Below are 20,981 nucleotides of genomic sequence, written 5' to 3'. Positions count from 1 at the left end.
CATCATTTTAAGCATAAAATCAATTTTGATGAAAGTAACACTTTTATAATAAAAAAATTCTTTTATGCATCACTTTATGCATAAAAATTAATATTGGTGAAAGTAACACTTTTATAATAAAAAAATTCTTTTATGCATCACTTTATGCATAAAAATTAATATTGGTGAAAGTAACACTTTTATAATAAAAAAATATTTCCAATATGCATCTTTCTATGCATAGAATTCAAATCTAATGAAAATCACACTTTTATAATAAAAAATGTCCAATATGCATCTTTCTATGCATAGAATTTAATTCTAATGAAAATCACACTTTTATAATTAAAAAATATCCATCTTTCTATGCATAGAATTCAAATCTAATGAAAATCACACTTTTATAATTAAAAAATATCCAATATGCATCTTTCTATGCATAGAATTTAAATCTAATGAAAATCACACTTTTATAATAATAATATCCAATATGCATCTTTCTATGCATAGAATTTAAATCTAATGAAAATCATACTTTTATAATAATAAAAATATCCAATATACATCTTTCTATGCATAGAAATTAATTCTAATGAAAATAACGCTTTTATAATAAAAATGTCTCCAATATGCATCTTTCTATGCATAGAATGAAAATAACACTTTTAGAATACACAAACGGAGGGGATTACTCTTTTTGAATAACATAAAGATAAAACTTATTTCCATAAAATTTAAGAAAATTTTACCATAACCTCCTTTGTATGGTTGACCATTTTTTAATTTTTACATTGTAAATCTACTTAGAATTTACCCCAAGATGAATTTAACACTCTAATCTAATCAATTCTCATTTTTTTTAAAGAGTAAACAATACGAAAAGTTTAACTCTATTTATTTGATTACACATCTTGGATAAAGAAGGGCTGAATTCACAATGAAGAGAAGGGGGAAGCCTTTCCATCAAGGCATAACATCCAATTTCAAATTAAAAGAAGCAAGAAATCAGAAAACCATAGAATATAATTTAAAAAAAAGTAGAATTTCTAACTTACATGGAGTTTTGTGAGCTTTCCTTTGGCTTGAGGGATTGAGGGTTCTACTCTTGCTTGGATCAAGAGTGGCCACCAATTCTTTGTAGAGGAAATAGTCCAAAACAAGTGAATTATCAATGAATTCAATGTTTTTGGCTGGGGAGGAGTAGAGTAATAGTGCATAAAAAACTATTAAGCTTCTACAAAGAGGGAGGTTTCTATTTATAGGAAAAAATGAGCCTCTAACCAAGCAAACTGTTTCTAGAATTTTTCGGATCAGTTTGGTCAATTTTTGACCATTTTTGGGTCAGTTTAGTTCACTTTTTGGATCTAGTTTTGAATTAGGAGAGAGGAGAGATGAAATATCTAATTTTATTGATTTAAAATTAAAAAGCAATGATGAGAAAAAGGCACCTACTTCATGAGGGGGAATCCCCATCTCTTGAGGTGTCAAAAATCAATTTTTAAACTATTTTCCTTGGTCCTTAGTCCACTCTTCATCTTATGTGAGTATTTACTCATTTTTGGGGGGATTTTCTTTATTTCTTTAATTTATTTTCTCCCTACATTTGGATTAATCTAATTGGTCCATAGGAACCTTAATCTAAAATTTTTAAAAAATTTGGACCCTTAGGATAAGGCCTTTTGAACAGATTATAATTTATTTCTAATGCACCTTCTGAAATTCTTTTTGAACTTCTGTTTCAGGGAAATTTATTTTAATAAGAAGAGATATTTTTCCATCCAAAAATATCTAAAAACTGAATAATCTCTCTCTAGAATATTTTCTCTCTCTAAGCCAAAATAGGTAGAAACAAGATCTTTTATTATTCTGAAGAGGGGATTGATTAGAGGAGAGGATACTGGACATCTTGAGGGGCTGGGGAGGAATCTTACAGTTTTGAGGTGAGGCTAATAACCTCGAAGAGGAAGTTTTGAATTTGACAGATTTTATGGATGAATACTTTGATGTTGTGGTGTACAATGTGATAGAAACAACATGGCGCTTGCTAGATTAAAGATTATCGGTGTTGCTCGGAACATTTGGAGGAACCACATTGAATCTAACCATCTAAACCAAGACGAGCTTAGATGGGATTACATAAAGGCTTACCTCCCACATGTGGCATATCGTTGGAAATTCTAATCTACCACCTCCGACAAATTTGGAGCTGATATGCTCAAGTTAAGCCTTCCCCACACTGAAAGGTAGATTCCAACGATTATGACATCTACCTTTCAATGTGGGGAAGGTATAAGTTGAGCATCTCAACTCCAAATTTGTTGGAGGTGGTAGATTTAGAATCTACTTTTCTAGGGTTTTCCAATGGTATGCCACGAATGGGAGTTTTAATGTAAGATTTTCCTTTTTTTAGTAAAGTGATCACATGGCTCTTTTCATTATGTTCAAGTATGGAGTGTAGCATTAACTTGAGATATATAAAGAATTGTCTCTCTTATCATTGCTCGATAATCAGTCAAAACATGGATGATAGGTCTTCTACAAAAGGCCATTATGCTTGTCCTACTTATGGACCAAGACTTGATTTGAAATGGAGTGAGAACTTAAAGAAGTGTGTATATCCATTTTATAGGAGGTTTTTTGCCCATGGATAACCCATTTAGGAATATTGAGGTACTTTGGCAAAATAGAAAACCGAGCCCTGCCCATTTTTGCCATGGATCACCTGTGCGCATGACTACTGAGGTACTTGCAACCACCGGTGGAGCTTGGAGGCCATGAATCCCGAGCCGGAAGTAAGGTAAGTCCCCCACGATATTTGTTGTTTGTTTCACTTTTGTTAGAATTGTAGAGTTTTGGAGAAGATGCAAATGAGCCATAACAGGGGCCAACTAGCTTTGCATGCAAGGAATATTGTGAGTACAATGCAAGGTTGAGGGGACATTTCTAATTTTAGTTGAGAAGAATATGTGCATAGTGATTAGGGTAGCTAGGAAATTGGATAGGGTGGTGCCCACGATAAAGTGGCTAATAATATATGGCTTAAGTAAAGCCATGGGCTAGTCCAACATAGGCTGACAACATGAGGGGGCCAACTAGCTTTGCATGCAAGGAATACTATGAGTACAATGCAAAGGTAGGTTTGTAAGTGACCACCAATTAATATCTTTTGGAAATGTTTCCATTGGCCAATCATTCAAGATTTATTTGTATATCATAAGCTACATATGTTGATGTTTGTTGAGGTTGAACTGATAGACTGCTTTCTCTGATGCAACATTTTGTAGGTGCTATTATGCAAAACTGGACAACCAAAGATGACATGCTTGCAAGTGGAGAGAAGGAAAGATCACACATCTACCTCAAACATGGGTCTTGCCCATCTATGGTTGAGGTAGTTGGGATCATAGATGTGGTGTCCAAACATTGGTTCTCTTACACATCCCACATGTCAGTACACAATGTGGTGTTCAAGCACTGGTTCTTTTACACATCCCACATCGACATGGTTCAAAAAAGGTCAATCGTCACATTGTGTATGATATATGTTTTTGAAACTCTCATTCATGATTTGGATTGTTGACATCCCTTGAAATCCATGTATGAATCTCTCGTTTTAGGTTAGTTGAGACTAGATACAAGTTAGACTTAATAGCCTTAGAAACCCAATACCACGGGTGCCTCAGAGCTTGGCAACATGAGCTGTAGCGTTTGCATTCTGAGTTATGGTGGTGATGATAGATACAAATATGATCCTCCTCCCCTCCACATTAAACACGTTGCTATTACACATAATTAACGCCCCCCATTTATGCTGCGAGCATGTGGAATGTGTACGGAGTCTTGATGATGCAGCTTTCCTTTCAATAATTAATTTAGAGACTTGAAGAAGCCATAGCGAAATCACTTGGTATAGCCTTGATTGTAAGATCATGTATCGAGTAGTGTGTGAGAGCTTCAAGGATCGAACAACTCTCAAGGGGCAATTGGCCAAGAGCAACATGTCCATTTCCATGTGGGCAACCATAGAGTCCTCAATATATATTACTTTTCTCTCTAAACGAATGTACAACCTATCATAGCTTTCATTAATCCTCTCTCGGCTTAGCCCAGGCATGTTTCTACTAAACATTCAGCCATTCAAGAACTAAACTTCTCATCACATTCCTTTGGATGCCAATTAGTAGTCACACATAGGTGTAACCACATGGTTCTATATGTCTTTATGCAATACAAGGCATCCATAAAATCAAATCATAGCATTGTCATGGCTGATTATATATATTCTTCACAAATCCACTAGTACCTCTTCAAGGTTTAAGGTGGTTTTTAAAACACTTATAGTGACCTAGCTCTTGGGGTTGTAGAGCCTTGGGGGGAAGATAGTAGCATCTGAATCTAGTTGTGTGCATGTGGTAGCTATCAGTGTTGGAGAAACCGTGCCTCCAATGCAAGGAAACTTCTATTGTATTCAGAGTTGATGAGGGAAGCGAGGACTTGCACTTGATGGAATATGTGACAAGACAAGATGAAGAGGGAGGAAATGGGGTCATTGGTTGATGTGTATCCACCACCAACTCACAGTGTAGTTAGGTTGAGAGAAGGCCATCTTGTAGAGGAGAGGCTACCCAAACAAGGATAATTGCATGGTTGGAGGAGATATGCTACTCTATTTCTAGCATACTGATGGTGGCATATGGTGGCATTAGAATCCATTGTGTGCATCTGGTAGCCACTTAGTGTGACCACATGGAAAGCCATGCCTCCAATGCAAGAAACCTATTGTATTCCCAATTTGATGAGGGAAGCAGAGATTTTCACCAGATAGAATATGTAAAGAACTAAGATCAATAGGGTGGAAATGATGGGATCTTGGTTGCTGGTTGATCTGTGTCCAACTGCTAGTGTAGCCAAGTCATCTTGGAGAGGCCTAATGGCAATTACACGGTTTCAAGGATGCTACTCTATTCATAGCATACAAATTAAGCAGCATGTGATATTAAGCTTGTAAGCATTCCCTACATAGGCATACAGTGTATTCACTATATAATTTCCTAGGTATAAAGAAGGATATTTAGGAAAAGTGCAAACAAGGGATAATGGAACACTTTCCTAGATAGGCTAACTAGGAAATATGTGCATGGATTTTTCTGTATAGAAAAAATTACATATATAGAAAATTTTGCCTATATAGAAAATTTTATCTACATAGGAAAAATTTCTTATGTAGGCAAATTTACCTATATGGGAAAATCTATGCACTATATTTCCTATGTAGGCAAATTTACCTATATAGAGAAATCTATGCACTATATTTCCTAGTTAGCCTATCTAGGAAGTGTTCTATTTTCCCTAGTTTGCACTTTTCTTAGATATGATATGTTCATTTATATCTAGGAAATTATATGTGAATGCTTTTTTTTTCCTATATAAAGAATGAACAAAAGGTCCTAGTGGTAAAGATGAAACACAAGAATGAGTGAAGTAATTGAAAATGAGAAAAAAATAGATCAAACCTTAGACTCCATTTGTTCAGTTAGCAGTTAGTTAGCAAGAAGGAGGAAGGAGGTGAGTGGTGCATGGTAGTCAAGCACATGTAAGCTTACTAAGTTTGCTATCACTTTCTCAACCAACCCAATGCAAAGGTTATCTTAACCTTAGAGGTGATGGTTAGTAACAATTACAAGGAAAAACATCGAAAAGAGTTAGCTTGACAAACCAAAAGCTTAAGATAGTCCATCCTACTAACATATGGATGAAATGGTTATGCTTAACCCATGTGCACTTAGTGATGCAAAGAGCATAGAAATTTCTTTAACAACTATTAGAGAAATCATGAAAATTAACCATGGTAAAGATTAATTCCTTAAAATTACAAATTAGATCATTAGCTGAGAGAGTTAAATATTACAAGGACAATATGTGAAACAATCCAAAGAAGACATTACAAGCTAAATACATGTAATTAAAGCTAAGCTAATTTACCGTTATTCTTATATTGTTTATATAGCAATTATAAATTTGCATAGTATAAAAAGAGAATTGCTTAATCACAAATCAAGGGGATCTTTTTCGAATATCAAAAATAGAAAAGCAGCATGAGGTGAACTTTCGACCAACATATTTTAACAATACAAGCAATTAAACACACAAAAACTTATGCATTTCAATTTAATGCATTTCAATTTAAAGCACATATACATCACATCCACACAAAAACTTATGTATTTCAATTTAAAGCACATATACATCTCAATAACAAAAACTTCAATGATTCAGCAATGTTATGGAGACATAAAACTTTCTTTTGGAGTATCAATTGTACGAAGAAGTAAGAGGATGCCCAAAAACAATGCTCTTAAGACTAACTGAAGACTAAAGTGGACCTGTTTGTGGCCATTCAAGAGTTTACCAAAGCAAAAAAGAATCTTGGAGTCCAAAGAAAATAAAATAAGAATGTAGAGGGTTAGCTTAATTTTAGGCTTTCAATGACACTTGTTTGTTTGAAAATTTTGCTGCATTTGCTTGTTTCAAGAGCTCAATTTATATATTGTTAGTAAGAGCTCAATTTATATATTGTTAGTGGTTTTCTTACAGTGAAGATCGTAAATAATTAACATTTACCTTTTCAATAAGGTGTTTGTTAGTTTTCTATATGCTCCTTTCATGACACTACAGTTTCTCTGAGTGTTGCTGCCAAGTTTGACAGGCAACAAGGCAACATTTGTTTGACAGGCAACAAGGCGACAGTATGTTTCCAGTCGTTACAATAGCATTATGCTGAGGAAAGGTAGCAAAAAATAGCATACCATGTTAGAAAACAATCTTACTAGTTTTTGATGTTCTGGCATGTTTCTTGGTCTAATGCTTTAAGTGTAAACGCATGCAAGCAAAGATCTCAATTTGCTCTTGTAACATGTTACCTATTATCTACTGCTAGCCAATAGCCAATGCACTTTGTTAACATATGATGTCACCAAATGAAGTCAATAACCACCTCATGGCTCAATTACAAAAAACACCATTGCAAATTCATTCATTTTTGTTCAATGTGCCTGGTGTAGAAGCCTGTTGGGGGTCATTGAACTTGTCTATAGATAAGAATCTATCTCGTCCCTAAAACCTTTTATGCTTGGGCTATGCTCAACATGAACACCTTTACAAGAAGCAAATTAGTAACATTTTTCGAAGGCATTAAAAGGCAGTAGAATTCATTCAAAGGGACTATGTCAGCTTGGGCAACACGTGCAAAAAAGGCAGTAGAATTCATTCAAAGGGACTACTTGAAAAGGAAGGATGGCAAGAAAAATAATACTGCAAGTACAGTGCTAGCAAGATAGTGCACTGATTTGATACATGCTAATTAAGATTCTTTCATGCTAGTAGGTGACTTCGATGCAGGAGAGAAGTGTTAATTCACACTTGGTGTCAAGGCACAACAATCCCGAGGCTTCACTTTATGTTACACACATGGAGGCTGACCATAACAAATCACATTGATGGTGAAAATCTGACCTTTTATTTGTAAACTAGGCCTTCTGACTGACTTAGTGTAGTGGACCTTAATTTCTTATCAAAATAAGAAATAAAAAGGGCCCCTTCAGGAGAGAAGAAAAGGCTGACTGGAATCTGCTGCTCTATACTATTCGTGGCGGAAAGTTGTAAGTATGACAACTCGTGTCAAACTAACGACTCCCAAAAAAAAAAACAAGATTCTGATCAATACACAGTACTAGTAACTTAGACATTTAAACAAGCACACCAAAGGTACCATGTAATGCAAGTTATAGACTCTAACTGCTTGAATATAATGCATTCTAAAGGCATACATTCAATATTTTGTGTTAGTTAATGGAACTTCCGAATGGAAAACTAGACTTTAACCTTATGCCTTATTTTGTGTTAGTTAATGGAGCTTCCGAATGGAAAACTAGACTTTAGCCTTATACCTCATGGAGACCCTCATAGCAAATTTCTTGTAACATTTCTGTAAAACTGTGTGAAGCATTTTTCATGAAGAGCCCCTAGCAGATATTTCATAATCAAGGTGCACATCTTTTTGTGGCCAAATTCCATGGACTTTCACAATATGAAAGAGATTCTGTTTAGATGTGTAGACACTCAGCTTTCTGTGATGAAAACGCTCAAAAATCTGAACTTTAGCACCTTACAATGGTGGTGAGAAAAGGAGTCTCTCATTGCCATCACTGCAAAAGAGCATGTGCAGGAGCCCAGCTTTCCGAACAGAATCCATAAGATCGGAACAGGTGCCCAGCTTTTGTAACAAAAAGCCATAAAGGACACTCATCGCATAAAATGCATTGTTGAACACCAGTAGCAGATTTCACAACATGCAGAGCCCAGCCACATGCCCAGCATTTTCAATGTCTACACCTGTACAGACAATTGTAATTGTTCTTGCTGAGTTATTGAACTGGGAGTACCACCGCTATCCTTCACAGAAACTGTGCTGGTCACATGATTCACAGTGGCATCTCTAGCGACTCGTCGTTTGCTTTGTATAAGACGCACATACTCTGCAATCACAAGATGTAGTTTTGGCCCTGGCTTGGGAATAGTTGCAGCAACATTGATGTTTGCTTTCCTCATGCCCCGTGAAGACTGCTTTTGTATGTGAGCTGAACAATATGAGGGAACTAATGACCTCAACACTGGCTTCCCACATGTGACTGATCCATTCTGACCACTGCAAATCATGCACTTTCAGCTCTCTCTCTCTCTCTCTCTCTCTCTCTCTCTCACGCACACACATGCATGCATGCTTGAGTGCACCCAAACTGTATACCAACTTTACCTATTATCTACAAATGTTTTTGAGAAACACTGCTGCGGCTGAAGGATCAGCTCATGAGAAAGTACAAGACACAAATAAAAAGTCCAAATCCCAACACAATAGTGAGATGCACAAATTCTAACACCCCCCTCTGGAGCTAATAGTGTGCAAAAGTCGGAAGAAGAAAACTGATGAAGAAGATGCAACCATGGACACCCCAGTACCAGCCGGATACTGAATACACCACGGAAGATGCACCTGCCAACTTGTCTCTTCAAAACAAAATGCCACCCTGAATACAAAGAAATCTGCTTGGCTCCAAATTCCCACACCAGTGTGCGGTGAACTCCATTCACCTCAACAGTGGACTGTGAACACATCACGCCCCAGAACCTCGAACAATGAACTTGGAACTCATCCAAACCATAACCTCTACTACAGTGGGGACTGAACAGCTGCTGGCCAAGGTAGATGCATAAACGCAAATGTGAACTGATGTCTTGGGGCCTGGCAAAAGGCAATATGCAGGCGCCTAAGAGCTGAGCAGATGGCTGGACCTGAACTGCTGCGTTTTGCCAAAGATGGCTGCGTTAAGGTACAATAGCTGCGCCTGCTGACTGTGGGGCTACTGTATGCTGAATAGACTGCAAGAAGGGGCTGTGTTAAGCTGCAAGGAAGGCTGAAAGCACAAACACAAGCTCCAAAGGAGTTTGTGACCATGCACTGAGTGCAGAGTGCATGTGACAACAAACCATTGTTGTTGCCTATCTTGAAGACCAAGGAAGAGATCTTCCATGCGGATGAGTTTGTTCGAGATTTGGATACGGCCTTAGCACAGATTCGGACGGCTATTGAGACATCTCAAGCCAAGCAAAAGAAAGCTGCTGATAAACACAGAAGGAAGGTCACTTTTGAAGAAGGGGATTGGGTGTTATTGCGATTTGAAAAGGCAAGACTCAGAAAGTGAAAAGCTATGGAGCTCAAGGAGCCCAAACTTGCCCCCAAATATTATGGACCTTTTCAGGTTACCAAGAAGATCAACGATGTATGTTATCATTGTCAGAATATGCAGCGGAGATGATGACCAAATCTGGGAACACAAGAGCAAAAACGCAGGCAGAAAAACAGCACAAGAGAGAGAGAGATGTAGGCGTGTAACTCTGCTCTATATACACAAGAAGATCCCGAGGAATGATACAAATAAGGCATGGGGGCTGAGGACCTATATATACCTCCCTGGAAGGGCAGTCGGCCAGCATAAAGAAAGCCCACGACTGATAAAAGGTCCCACGACTGCATAAAGGCAGTCGGCCAGCAAACTGGTGCCCAAACCTGATCAAAACTAGTCGGCCAGCAGCAAGAGTGCCCACGACTGATAAACATCCAGTCGGCTAGCACTGGCGACTTCGTGAAGAGGTCCACCGTACTGTCCTCCGTCGAACAGAACTCCAGCAAGATGTCATCAGCAACGATCTGTTCACGAACAAAGTGCCTCTGGATGACCATGGATTCCTCCAGTGGCAGCCCAAACCTGCAATGTAACCTCCTCCTGCTCCGTAAAACTGCTCCTGGGGCATAAGTAGATCTCCTCGTGTCCGGATCTCCTCCCCAAACCAAGTCACTCCAACCGTGGAGTCGGACTCCGTCCAACAATCCCCCTCCTGTGTACAAGAGTCCATGATCCTTCGTATGTCGCAGAAACCACAGGAAACGCGATCCTGCCTCACAAAGAGACATCTGCAACCAAGAGCTCAACTGCCTCATCAGGAAGCTCCCATCCAATCCGGTGTCCATCAACCAGATCAATGAACCATACAGCTTCTGAGTCACAGAGACATCACACTGCTCACAAGGATCAACACTTGTTACGGTGCACAAACAAGTCCTGGAAACCAAGAACATCCTCTACTACTGGAAGTTCTATGTCCTGAACACGACGAGACATCAGAGCATAAGTGACCTGTTCAGCTTCCTCTGACTCACGAACACAAGAACTACCAACATCAGTACTGGAAAGTTCCTGCCAATTGCTATTGGCAAGCTATCCACCACCTGGTCTCGGAAAGCTCGCACCTGCAGCGTATCCACACTTGAGTAGCCATTACCACACTGCCACTCATCACAATCTTGAGGACCTGGGAGAGAGAGTGCTGAAAGCCTGTAAACTCCATTCTCCACTCCACCTTCCCAAACCACTTGGCCTGTTGCTTTGTCCCGGAGAGCAACAAAATGCTCATCAAACTCCACCCGTACGCCAGTCTTGCAAACTTGATGCACTGACAATAGATGAAAACCAAGTGCCGGAACATACAACACCTGGGAGGAATGCTTCCCCCCTCTGCCATCGGGAACTATCTCCATTCTGCCCTCACTGTGAACTGGGATAGTGGACGTATCCCCAGTAAGAATATGACCAGAAAGCCTGCAGAGATCCTGTAAACCGGAACGGGAAGGAGTCATGTGCCTGGAAGCACCACTACCGAGAATCCACTCCCGAGTATCCATTGCGGAGAGTCCTCCGATCTCCTCCCTGCCTGAAGAAAATGAAGCATCGGTGTCCATCACCTCCAGGTGCACAAAAGCCGGAGTCTTCATGATTGCTGAGGAGTCTTCACCCTTCTCGGTCTTCCGCTTGGAACATTGTCTCCAGTGGTGGCCTTTCTCGCCACAATCATTACAGGTCCTCTCTGCCTTCAGTTTCTCGCGGTCACTAACGGACATCTTCTCAGAAGACTTCTCTGACGAAGCCTTCCCCTTGCCCGTGTAACGGCCTTTCGACCGTTGGCTAGTTAAGGCCTCCGAACCTCCACCCTGAGGAGGGTTCGTGAATCGTTCCTCCTGGTCCAAGACCATGGGCACAAGCTCCTCCCACGTGATGGTGCTGAGCCTGCCACTGGTAATCAACGACGAGTAAAATGCTGAGTACGAAGAGGGCAAATGTGACAGCAACGTGATGGCCATGTCCTCTGACGATATCTCCTTCCCAGCCTGAAGAACTTCCTGCTGAAGAGCCTGCAGCTTGTTAATATGCTCCCGCATCGTCGACGACTTTGCAGGGCTCATAACCCGCATCTGTACTTCCAAGGAAATCCTCTTCATGGGCGATACCCTGTTGTAAAGTGAGGCCAAATGCTGCCATATACCTCTGGCCAGCGTCATATGCTTTACATGATTAATTACCTGTGGTGTGCAGTTGAGGAAAATAAACGAACGGACCCTGGCGTTGACACGATCCCACATCTGTGTCTGGGCCTCCCGGTCCTTCCGGATCGACGGTAACTCCCCTTCCTCTACTTCCGGCCGTGGAACACCAACAACGACGAAATCGGCGAGGTCGTAAGACTCCAAAACGGATTCCATCATCACCTTCCATATGCCGTAGTTGCTCCCGTCCAACTGACGGTCCACCGGGAACGTGGGGAGTGTCGGGATCTTCACATGTCTCTCGGCCATCTCAAACAGATCTGCCATCGCGGGGATGTACTCTGAAAAGGGTGGGTGGGTGGGAACAAAGAAGAACTGAAACCTGCAAGTGGCTGTCCAGCAAATCAGCCCGCCTTCCTCTTGCTTCTCCTCTTCCCGATCAGCCCAAAACAGTCCACCAATCAGCCACAAAACAGTCCCCCTCTTGCTCACACAAATCCCAAGACCTATCTAGAGCCTAGGGCTCTGATATACCATGTCAGAATATGCAACGGAGATGATGACCAAATCTGGGAACACGAGCAAAAACGCAGGCAGAAAAACAGCACAAGAGAGAGAGAGATGTAGGCGTGTAACTCTGCTCTATATACACAAGAAGATCCCGAGGAATGATACAAATAAGGCATGGGGACTGAGGACCTATATATACCTCCCTGGACGGGCAGTCGGCCAGCATAAAGAAAGCCCACGACTGATAAAAGGTCCCACGACTGCATAAAGGCAGTCGGCCAGCAAACTGGTGCCCAAACCTGATCAAAACCAGTCGGCCAGCAGCAAGAGTGCCCACGACTGATAAACATCCAGTCGGCCAGCACTGTACTGCTCTTGGCACCCTCTGGCAGCCCTCCCAAGCCTCAGAAAAAATGGGAAAAATAGGGGAAAGATACGGAGAGTGGGGAAAAATGGAAAAACACCTCATAAGGGCGGGCACACCCACAACAAAGGCCCTGGTGTATAAAACTGGACAGGAGATGACTTCTAACAATCATTTGGACCTTTCAAATCATTGGAGAATACATAATGCCTTCCATGTCAGTTTATTGAAGCCATATACAAGACTACCCCTAGAGAAGCCCCAGAGGAGCCTGTATTGGAGGATCCACCTAAAGTGAAAGAACAAGAAGAAATCTTACAACTGGAACAGATTGTATTCCATTCCGTGAGAAAAAGAGGAAGGACAATGGTCAGGAAATTCCTCTTGAAGTTTAAGAACTATTCGCCTATGGATGTGAAATGGATGCCGAAAGAGTACTTCAAGAACTACCCAGATATTCTTCGAGCTTATGAGGAAGCAGTTGGTCCTGGTGTATTTGAAGTACAAGCTTGAAACGTCTTGTGATCAAGACAAATTTAAGAGGGAGGGATTGTAGCCCTAGCCCTCTTCATTGTATATATTTATATTGAAATGGAATTGATCATTATCTTGCTTATGTAATGGTCTTGATTGGACATGCTCTAGTTTGGGTGGCAACCTTGTATATGGGAGGCAACGATGTCGAAGACCCATTGGACGGCAACGATGCCATATATATTGGACTTCGCAGCAGTCGCGTGGTCATTGCGACCACATGGCCCGGATGATTGTATTGGATTTGTAATCATGACATTATACTCTTATAGAGATAGTTTACATCTAGGATAAACCAACAAGTACCAACTGGTTGGTTCACAAAAACCAGTAAATGCTAGTACTTTGGATTATGGTTTTAATTAGTTAGCCTAATGGTGTTAATCCAACAATCTTGTTTTAATTAGTTAGCCTTACGGTTTTAATAAACCAAGATAGTGGTATTGTTGAACTAGCTTGTTAGAATTGGTTAATCCATGGATTAGTAGGTAGTAACAATGTCATAACCAAACTATTCTTAGTATTGTCCCTACAAGTGGTGCGTTTAAGTTCTATAGATGGCCAACCCTTTTAACATATAATAATTAGCGTTAAAAAACAGGGCATCTATAGCCTGGTTATGTGTCTGCAACCATGAAGCACTATAGCATTAGGGAGGCCAATATATGCAACTTATTCTTCTATAGTGCAATAGACAATTCTTTTTACTTGAAGCTATTTCACTTCTTTTTGCTTGAAACTTTTCATGAACAAAATGATGATGAACTTCAATATGCTTTGTCCTTGAATAAAAAACTGGGTTCTTTTGCGGATGACTATATTGGATTTCGCAATCGGGCGGTCAATGTGACCAGATGGCCCAGATGACTGTATTGGATTTCACAGTCGGGTGGTCAATGTGACCAAATGGCCCAGATGACTGTATTGGATTTCCCAGTTGGGCAATCAATGCAACCAGATGGCCCAGATGACTATTAATGAACTCTCGAGCGATCGTAGTGACCAGATGGCCTTGAGGGAAGACTGAGCAATCCTAGTGATCAGATGGCTCAGCACGGTTTTGATGAAACCAGACAGGACAATCCATGAACAAGAGGATCATTACTTGTGCATTGCATACTGATGTATATTTGAATTTCTTTGACTTTGTGTGCTGTTTTTGATGCGTGGACAATGCTTGGATTAATGGCATGTGATAGTACACTGGACTCCAGACTACCTGGCCAGTACCTGGAATACCCAGTAGATGCGAATGATGCATACTTGTTTGTTGATGGCTTGTGTCTAGTTTTTGCAGAAGGTGAGTATGCATTTATTATATCTAACCCCTGTTACAAGTTATGAAGATTATGTACCATCAAGAACAAGAACATCGGTCAAAGAAAGGGATATAGAGATTGCCAGAGGAGCGAAAGGCACCACATATATGAGGAAAGACCAAATGCACAAGAGGCATCCCTCAGTTGAGAACAACTGTGATGTAAGAGGGAGGGAATGTAACTATTTGGTCCTCCATGCTCTTTTCACATGATAGAACTCATGCCCGGACACATGGAAACAGGGTTTCCTAAAGTTGGAATTGGAAAAAGCACCCGTCTTGGTCAAAAAGCAAGAAAAAGCAAAAGTCAAACTTTGTTGACCAAAAAGCTAAAGGCACCTTTGGAAAGAGGACATCGAACTGGATCAAAAAGCTAAAAGTCGTTTTTGCAAAAAGCTGCAAGGCCAAAAAGAAGGGCCCTCAAGATTGTAAAAGCATAAATCAAGAACTTTGACTATTATTAAAACAAAAGCAAGGAGACAAAGCAAAAGCAAGAAAATAAAACAAAAGCTAGGAGATAAAGCAAAAGCAAAGTGAGGCGAAAGCATGGATCCCCCCCTCCAGTATATAAGAAGTATGTATCCTCTTGATGAGGCTATAACATGTGGAAGCTTCGGAGGAGATCGGTAACTTCAATGCTCAGAAATCAGCACACTTGTTGCGACGAAATTAACGCACAAAACTGAATGTAGATGTGCAGAAAAATAGAGAGAGAGAAACCACTGGAACACGTGAAGAGGACATCTGCAATTCCTACAAGACAAATTCCTTCCAATTAAGTTCCAAATGTATGTCTAGAATGTTTTAAGGAAACCAAGCAGCACGGGTTTGATTACTGCAAGAAAAATGGGTGGGTAAGAATTTTCAAAGCGCTGGTGATTTTGTCTTAGGTTGATTAGGAAGGCTCAAGTAGACAAGTCTAATATGATTGAGCTACAATGTTACATACCTTTCAAAACTCAAAGAAAATGGTAAGAGAAGGGTGGAGCATGTACTTCCGAATGACAAAGGTACAGGGCCTGTAGAGCTGCTGACGTGACTCCAAGAGGATGTGGGAAAAGCAGAAGACACTGAGAGCCAAGGGTTTGGATTTACAACCTTGGTATGCGCATCTCACAGTCTCACCTGCAGATTTGTCTGGTGCAAGGGGTTCCTTCATGACCCCTAATCCATCCAGCAGCAACTTGCCCTTCATCGTTTTTTCATGTCCATCTGAGCAATCCATGGCATCATCAGGCCTCTCCATCTCTGCATCAACGTCATCTCTCCATCCCCCTTTACCATGCTTGATGTAGAAAACCCTATACTTGGATCTGAGCTCTTCAAGGAGGCCCCAGTACTGCATTCGGTAGAGCTTCATGAGCTGTTTTACTCTGCGGGATCTTCTTCTGGCCACTTCCTGCTCCGTGAGAGCGTCCGCCTTTTTAAGGGCTTCATCTTCAAGGGCACCATCGAGGGCGAGGTCACAGACTTCTGAGTCGTTGTCAGAGCCACCCTCTGCTTCACGGCGGGCCTCGGCTTCACTGCAGCTGGCGCTGGCATCGCCACCCATCTGGGTGGGAGCATCTGCTGCCGCTGCCCCCCCTTGGTGCTGCTGCTGCTGCGACTGTAATTGTTGAAGCTTTCTGCCCATCTCCTGTGTGCTGATGAGAGGATTCGAAACAGTGGCAAGCGCCTGTTCGTCGCCTTATGAGGTTAAACGCTCAATAAAGCGCTCTATATGGAGAAGTTTGTTTGTTTGTTTGTTTGTTTGTTTGTTTGTTTTTTTTTTTTTTTGGGATTTTTGAACCGAGCACCTCCTCCATGGACTTCAACACGTTACTTGTGTCTCCATTGGCTATGCAGAAGTAATTTTAAGTAAATACTTCAAAGTAGGTCGAGAGTGTGTGGTATGTTCGGATTCATCTTTAATTTAGAAGTGACTCGCACTCTCATTAAATAAGTTTTCTAAAATTAAGAAATGACACGTCACATAACCAGGGTATGCATTACAGGCTACACTCTTGCTCAAAATTCGACCATTTTGGCCTCCGACCAGTAGCGACCTCAAAATTCAACCCGAAAATCAAGGCAAAAAATAGTCCAAAAACCACGAAAATTTATAAAAATTAGCACGAAAACGATGACGAGCCATATTCGGGCTACTTTTTGAGGGTCTAAACGACAAAATTGCGAACGAATCAAGGGAACAAAGTTGCAGTACTCCAAAAATGCTACAACTTCCTCATACAGAGTTTTTCAAAATTCTTTTTGGAACACCCTCAAAAACGTGTTGTGAAACAGGGAAAAATTTCTCGAGAAAATCTTTCATCTTGAGACAGTGATGGAAAATAGGTTTTAAGACCTCCTATTCTATCTGGGAAGTTCCTAGTATACACTTTTTTTAGAAAAAGATCTCAGGTCGTTCACGTGCATATAGCGCCTAAGCTAATTAGGGCAAACGGACACCCGTTTAATCCAACAACGAAGAGTATGCCAAGCCTCTTGAGGTTGTAATAGCTGTGGGAAAGTATAAAATAAAAAAACTGTAATTGCTCATTAAAGAGCATTTAGGCACTCCGACATGGCCACGATAGAGGGAGTGCCAGGAATCACACAAGGAGTGAACCCAACAGCTGACATCTTCGAGCCATTGAGATCTATGCTGCAAATTCACCTCCCAATGCCATTGGCCATGCCTATAACAAGCGTGTCATCGGGTTTTACACCCCCTGTTACTTCGATTCCACCGGGCTTTGGCCCCTTGCCTAACATTCCCACAAATCCTATAAGTATCAACCCTTTGCTGAACGCCCACACCTTAGACATACTAACTAGTTTAGGAAGGGGGGTGGCCCAAGGACTCAGTGATTCTCTTCCAACAAGAGCACTCATATACGGCCTCAGTGACTCATATAGAAATACGGCCGTACAAATTTCTAAAATTATGGGCAAATATGACGTAACAACAGACCTTGTTCAATTCATTCAAATGTTTGAACAGAGATGTGAAACCTTTGGAAATCCCAACCGCCCCACTAAGGTACATGCGTTGAACTTATGCTTAGAGGGAAAAGCTAGTCGATGGTTCATCGCATTGATGTCGGCGATCAAGACCAACTTCAAAACCTTGAAATTAGTCTTTATACATGGCTTCTCCAGACAAGGTGATTGATGGAGTGCAGTAAAACAGAGCTCTATTCTCAATTGAGCGTCAACCAAATGAATCCTTTAGAGATTTTATCCTTAGGATAAAACTCTTGGACTCACGTTGTGAGTCATGGAAAAAATTAATCGATGTTCAATTTAGGAGATGTTTCATGATGGGGTTAAAGAATAACAACTTACATAACTTGATCATTGTAACCAATCCGGAAACATTCGATCAATGTTGCAAAGAAGCAATACGTTTAGATGACAACATGCTAGAAGATGATCATGCTACAAGGTGTTTCTCATCAAAACCCAGTGAAGCAATCCGGAAACATTCGATCAATGTTGCAAAGAAGCAATACGTTTAGATGACAACATGCTAGAAGATGATCATGCTACAAGGTGTTTCTCATCAAAACCCAGTGAAGCAATGGAAAAAGAAAGATCGATCTAGGAATTAACATTCCCCGAATTTTATGCAGCCTTGCTTAAAACCTTACAACATGCATCTATAAGAGAGGAGGAAAATCTTCAAGCCCAGACATCCTTAATGCCTCTAAAAGTGAGGAGCAAAATGCCTTGTGTTGAGTGCAATCACTACTACGATCATCCCAATCCTCATTGTGCATGCAAGGCACCTGATCTTCTATATTGCATATATTGTAAAACCTTCGACCATGATACTAAAAAATTTCTCGCTTCATCCACAATGGACTTAAAACCTCCATCTCTCGTGCACTAAACAGAAACAGTCCAAAGGGTAGAAACTGCTCAGGAAGCAGTTAATTGAACACTTCAGTGTTTCTATTATCGTGGACCTCACAAGGTGGCAGACTGCACAGTTTGGAATACTTCCATGCTGCCCATAGTCACTGACACCTTGCGACCCATGTGTGAACGATGTGGCATTGATCACATATTCTAAGATTTCCTAGACGAGTTGCTTCAATGTAACTTGTCTCACAAAATACAACTCTTAACATCTTAAGTGTATAAAACGGGCAATTGTCCATAGTGCCATTGAATGTGCTTACACGTTTACAAGCCAAGGCATTGAAGAACATAAAAGACAATACCTCAACATGGGTAGAAGAACATTTAAAACATAACCCAAAAGATAAAACAAAACCTTCTAAAACCAAGAAAAACAAAGGACAACAAACTGTCGAAACCAAGGTCAAATTAAAAGACAGGGAAAAGGAGTCTATAAAGGACATAAACATGAAAGAGCCAAAGGTCAAATTAAAAGACAGGGAAAAGGAGTCTAAAAGGACATAAACCCAAAAAGGGACATAAACATGAAAGAGCCAAAAGCTATACATGATGCAGAAGCATCCACATCAAAGGCCACCATACAAACCTCAACACCCATATATGCGACACAGAATACAAAAACCCAAAAAAAAAATTCGATCTCGTCGCATGGGTGAACATAATGAAAAACTGACAGACCAAATAAAGTCAGAGAATGAAACAAGTTTTAGTACATCACTAAGTGAGGATGAAACAAGTTCTTACTCTTCGCTTAGTGCACCACATAGACCAATCAAGAAACAAGAATCCACCCAACCACCCCAAATGGATAATAACAATCACATGATATATGTGGAACACAAAAAGCAAGCTCAAGAGAGCATGCTTAGCTTGGTTGAATGTCTTACAGGGTCACTGGTTGTGATTGAGCCTCATAATGCCAATCCTAAAAGAGCAACCAAGATACAAAGCCTAGAGGAGTACCACTTTCCCTTTCAAGAGGAAGACATACTCTCTACAGAAGAGTCATTTGTTTGAAACAGACTGTCCGAACTATAGGCTTGAGAAAGCACGTGGGGAATTCGATAATTCCCTTATAAGATTAAAACAGTCTCTGAAACCTTATTCGGATGAATGCTCTTCTCTTATAATAATAAAGCCAGTATCACATCGGCACTTGCACCTTTAATGGCTCAACCTGAGTTATACAAGGACATAATGAACTCCATAAAACCGGACTGTGAGGATTCGCAAGTTTCCAAACATCCCTCATTAAGAATTGTCAGAGAGCTAAGTGTGCCAGTGTACGCATTGGGTACTCTTGAAAAAGGTGAGACCCAAATAGAGGATGAAAGTGAACGGGAATATGAAACAGATACAGGATCACAAGCTGAAACAATAACCAAAACACCCATGGTTCCTTTGGAAGATTCTATCATGGTATGGTTTGATTTTCCTACAAGCAATGATGTTAAGCACAAACGTGCAGCATTGATTAGCCCTCGAGCAAGTCATAACATCATGACAATAGACACTTGGGTGTCATTAGGGGACAACCTAAATTCATCCCTACAAGTAATAGTCTTGCAAAAGGAACCAATGAACAAAACATTGAAGTTCCAGGTTACTTTAGATACACTACTCAAACAATCGATGGCGATATGGAATTTACATTTCATGTTACCCTAGATTCCCTTGAGTATGATGTCTTTGGTGGACCTTGGATAAGTGAATCATTGTATTCACTAGATGAATCCATGTAAACAGTCACCTTGAACACTCCTGCAGACAATGTACAATTGCTATTACGGGAGGAAGAAACCTTGCAAGTGCCGAAACTTCCAACATATCTTACTGAAAAGATCCCTAGGATTTTGGTGGGATTGGAAATTTCAAATAAAATCACCACAACTCAAGCACAGCTTAATCCAACACGAGAACACAATCTCATGACTCTTGAGCTATGGGATTTGTTAGGTCAACCAACACTCACGGCACATCCTGAAAGGATTACCTTTACACAAGACTTGAACATGCCATGTCTGGGGTACTTTGAACATACAATGTATATTGAAACTAACCCCCTTACTTGCAAGTTTTTTGTGGTTGAGTATGTGTTGGAAGCAGATTTGATCTTGGGGCATAAATGAACTGTTGCTGCCCAAGCACCACTATGCTTTGCTAGCGATAGAGTCATCATGATGGTCAACAACAAAAAGTTGACAATACCATACTGCTAGGAAGAGGATCCAACTTTAATGGATTTCTATGATGCTGAATGCAAAAGGATACAAGTCTCTTCCACAAAAGCCTCTCTACACAATGACCTACCATCTACGTCAAAACAATCGACTCCGACAAAGCCTCTACTCCTTCAAACCCATCCTCACCAAACAAATTTCGATGCCCAGACCTTGCAATCAACATCTATTCTTCCTGAAGAAATTCCCACATCC

The 20,981-nt window shown here is 40.5% G+C and overlaps 1 protein-coding gene across 1 annotated transcript; it reads right to left on the bottom strand.

Annotated features, from left to right (window-relative positions):
- Positions 1 to 7,944: 7,944 nt before the first annotated feature.
- On the bottom strand, positions 7,945 to 16,281 carry LOC147641128 (uncharacterized). Its single transcript, XM_086818410.1, has 2 exons — positions 15,636 to 16,281; positions 7,945 to 8,683 (listed from the first exon to the last, which is right to left on the bottom strand). The coding sequence occupies exons 1-2, from the start codon at positions 16,271 to 16,273 to the stop codon at positions 8,365 to 8,367; spliced, it is 957 nt and encodes a 318-aa protein (XP_086674536.1). The 5' UTR covers positions 16,274 to 16,281; the 3' UTR covers positions 7,945 to 8,364.
- Between the last annotated feature and the right edge of the window lie 4,700 nt (positions 16,282 to 20,981).

This window comes from Cibotium barometz, chromosome 2 (assembly GCF_041138505.1).
Source record: "Cibotium barometz isolate CiBa-2024 chromosome 2, ASM4113850v1, whole genome shotgun sequence".
Classification (NCBI taxonomy): domain Eukaryota; kingdom Viridiplantae; phylum Streptophyta; class Polypodiopsida; order Cyatheales; family Cibotiaceae; genus Cibotium; species Cibotium barometz.
The sequence above is the reverse complement of the archived record's forward strand: the minus strand, read 5'-3'. Positions and strand labels throughout refer to the sequence as shown.

Bases quoted from the DNA above. Each gene is read 5' to 3' on its own strand.
- LOC147641128 (XM_086818410.1), bottom strand. From the start codon at position 16,273: ATGGGCAGAAAGCTTCAACAATTACAGTCGCAGCAGCAGCAGCACCAA. The intron at 8,684-15,635 runs GTACATGCTCCA...CATGATTTGCAG, and splicing joins TGTACCTTTGTCATTCGGAA to TGGTCAGAATGGATCAGTCA.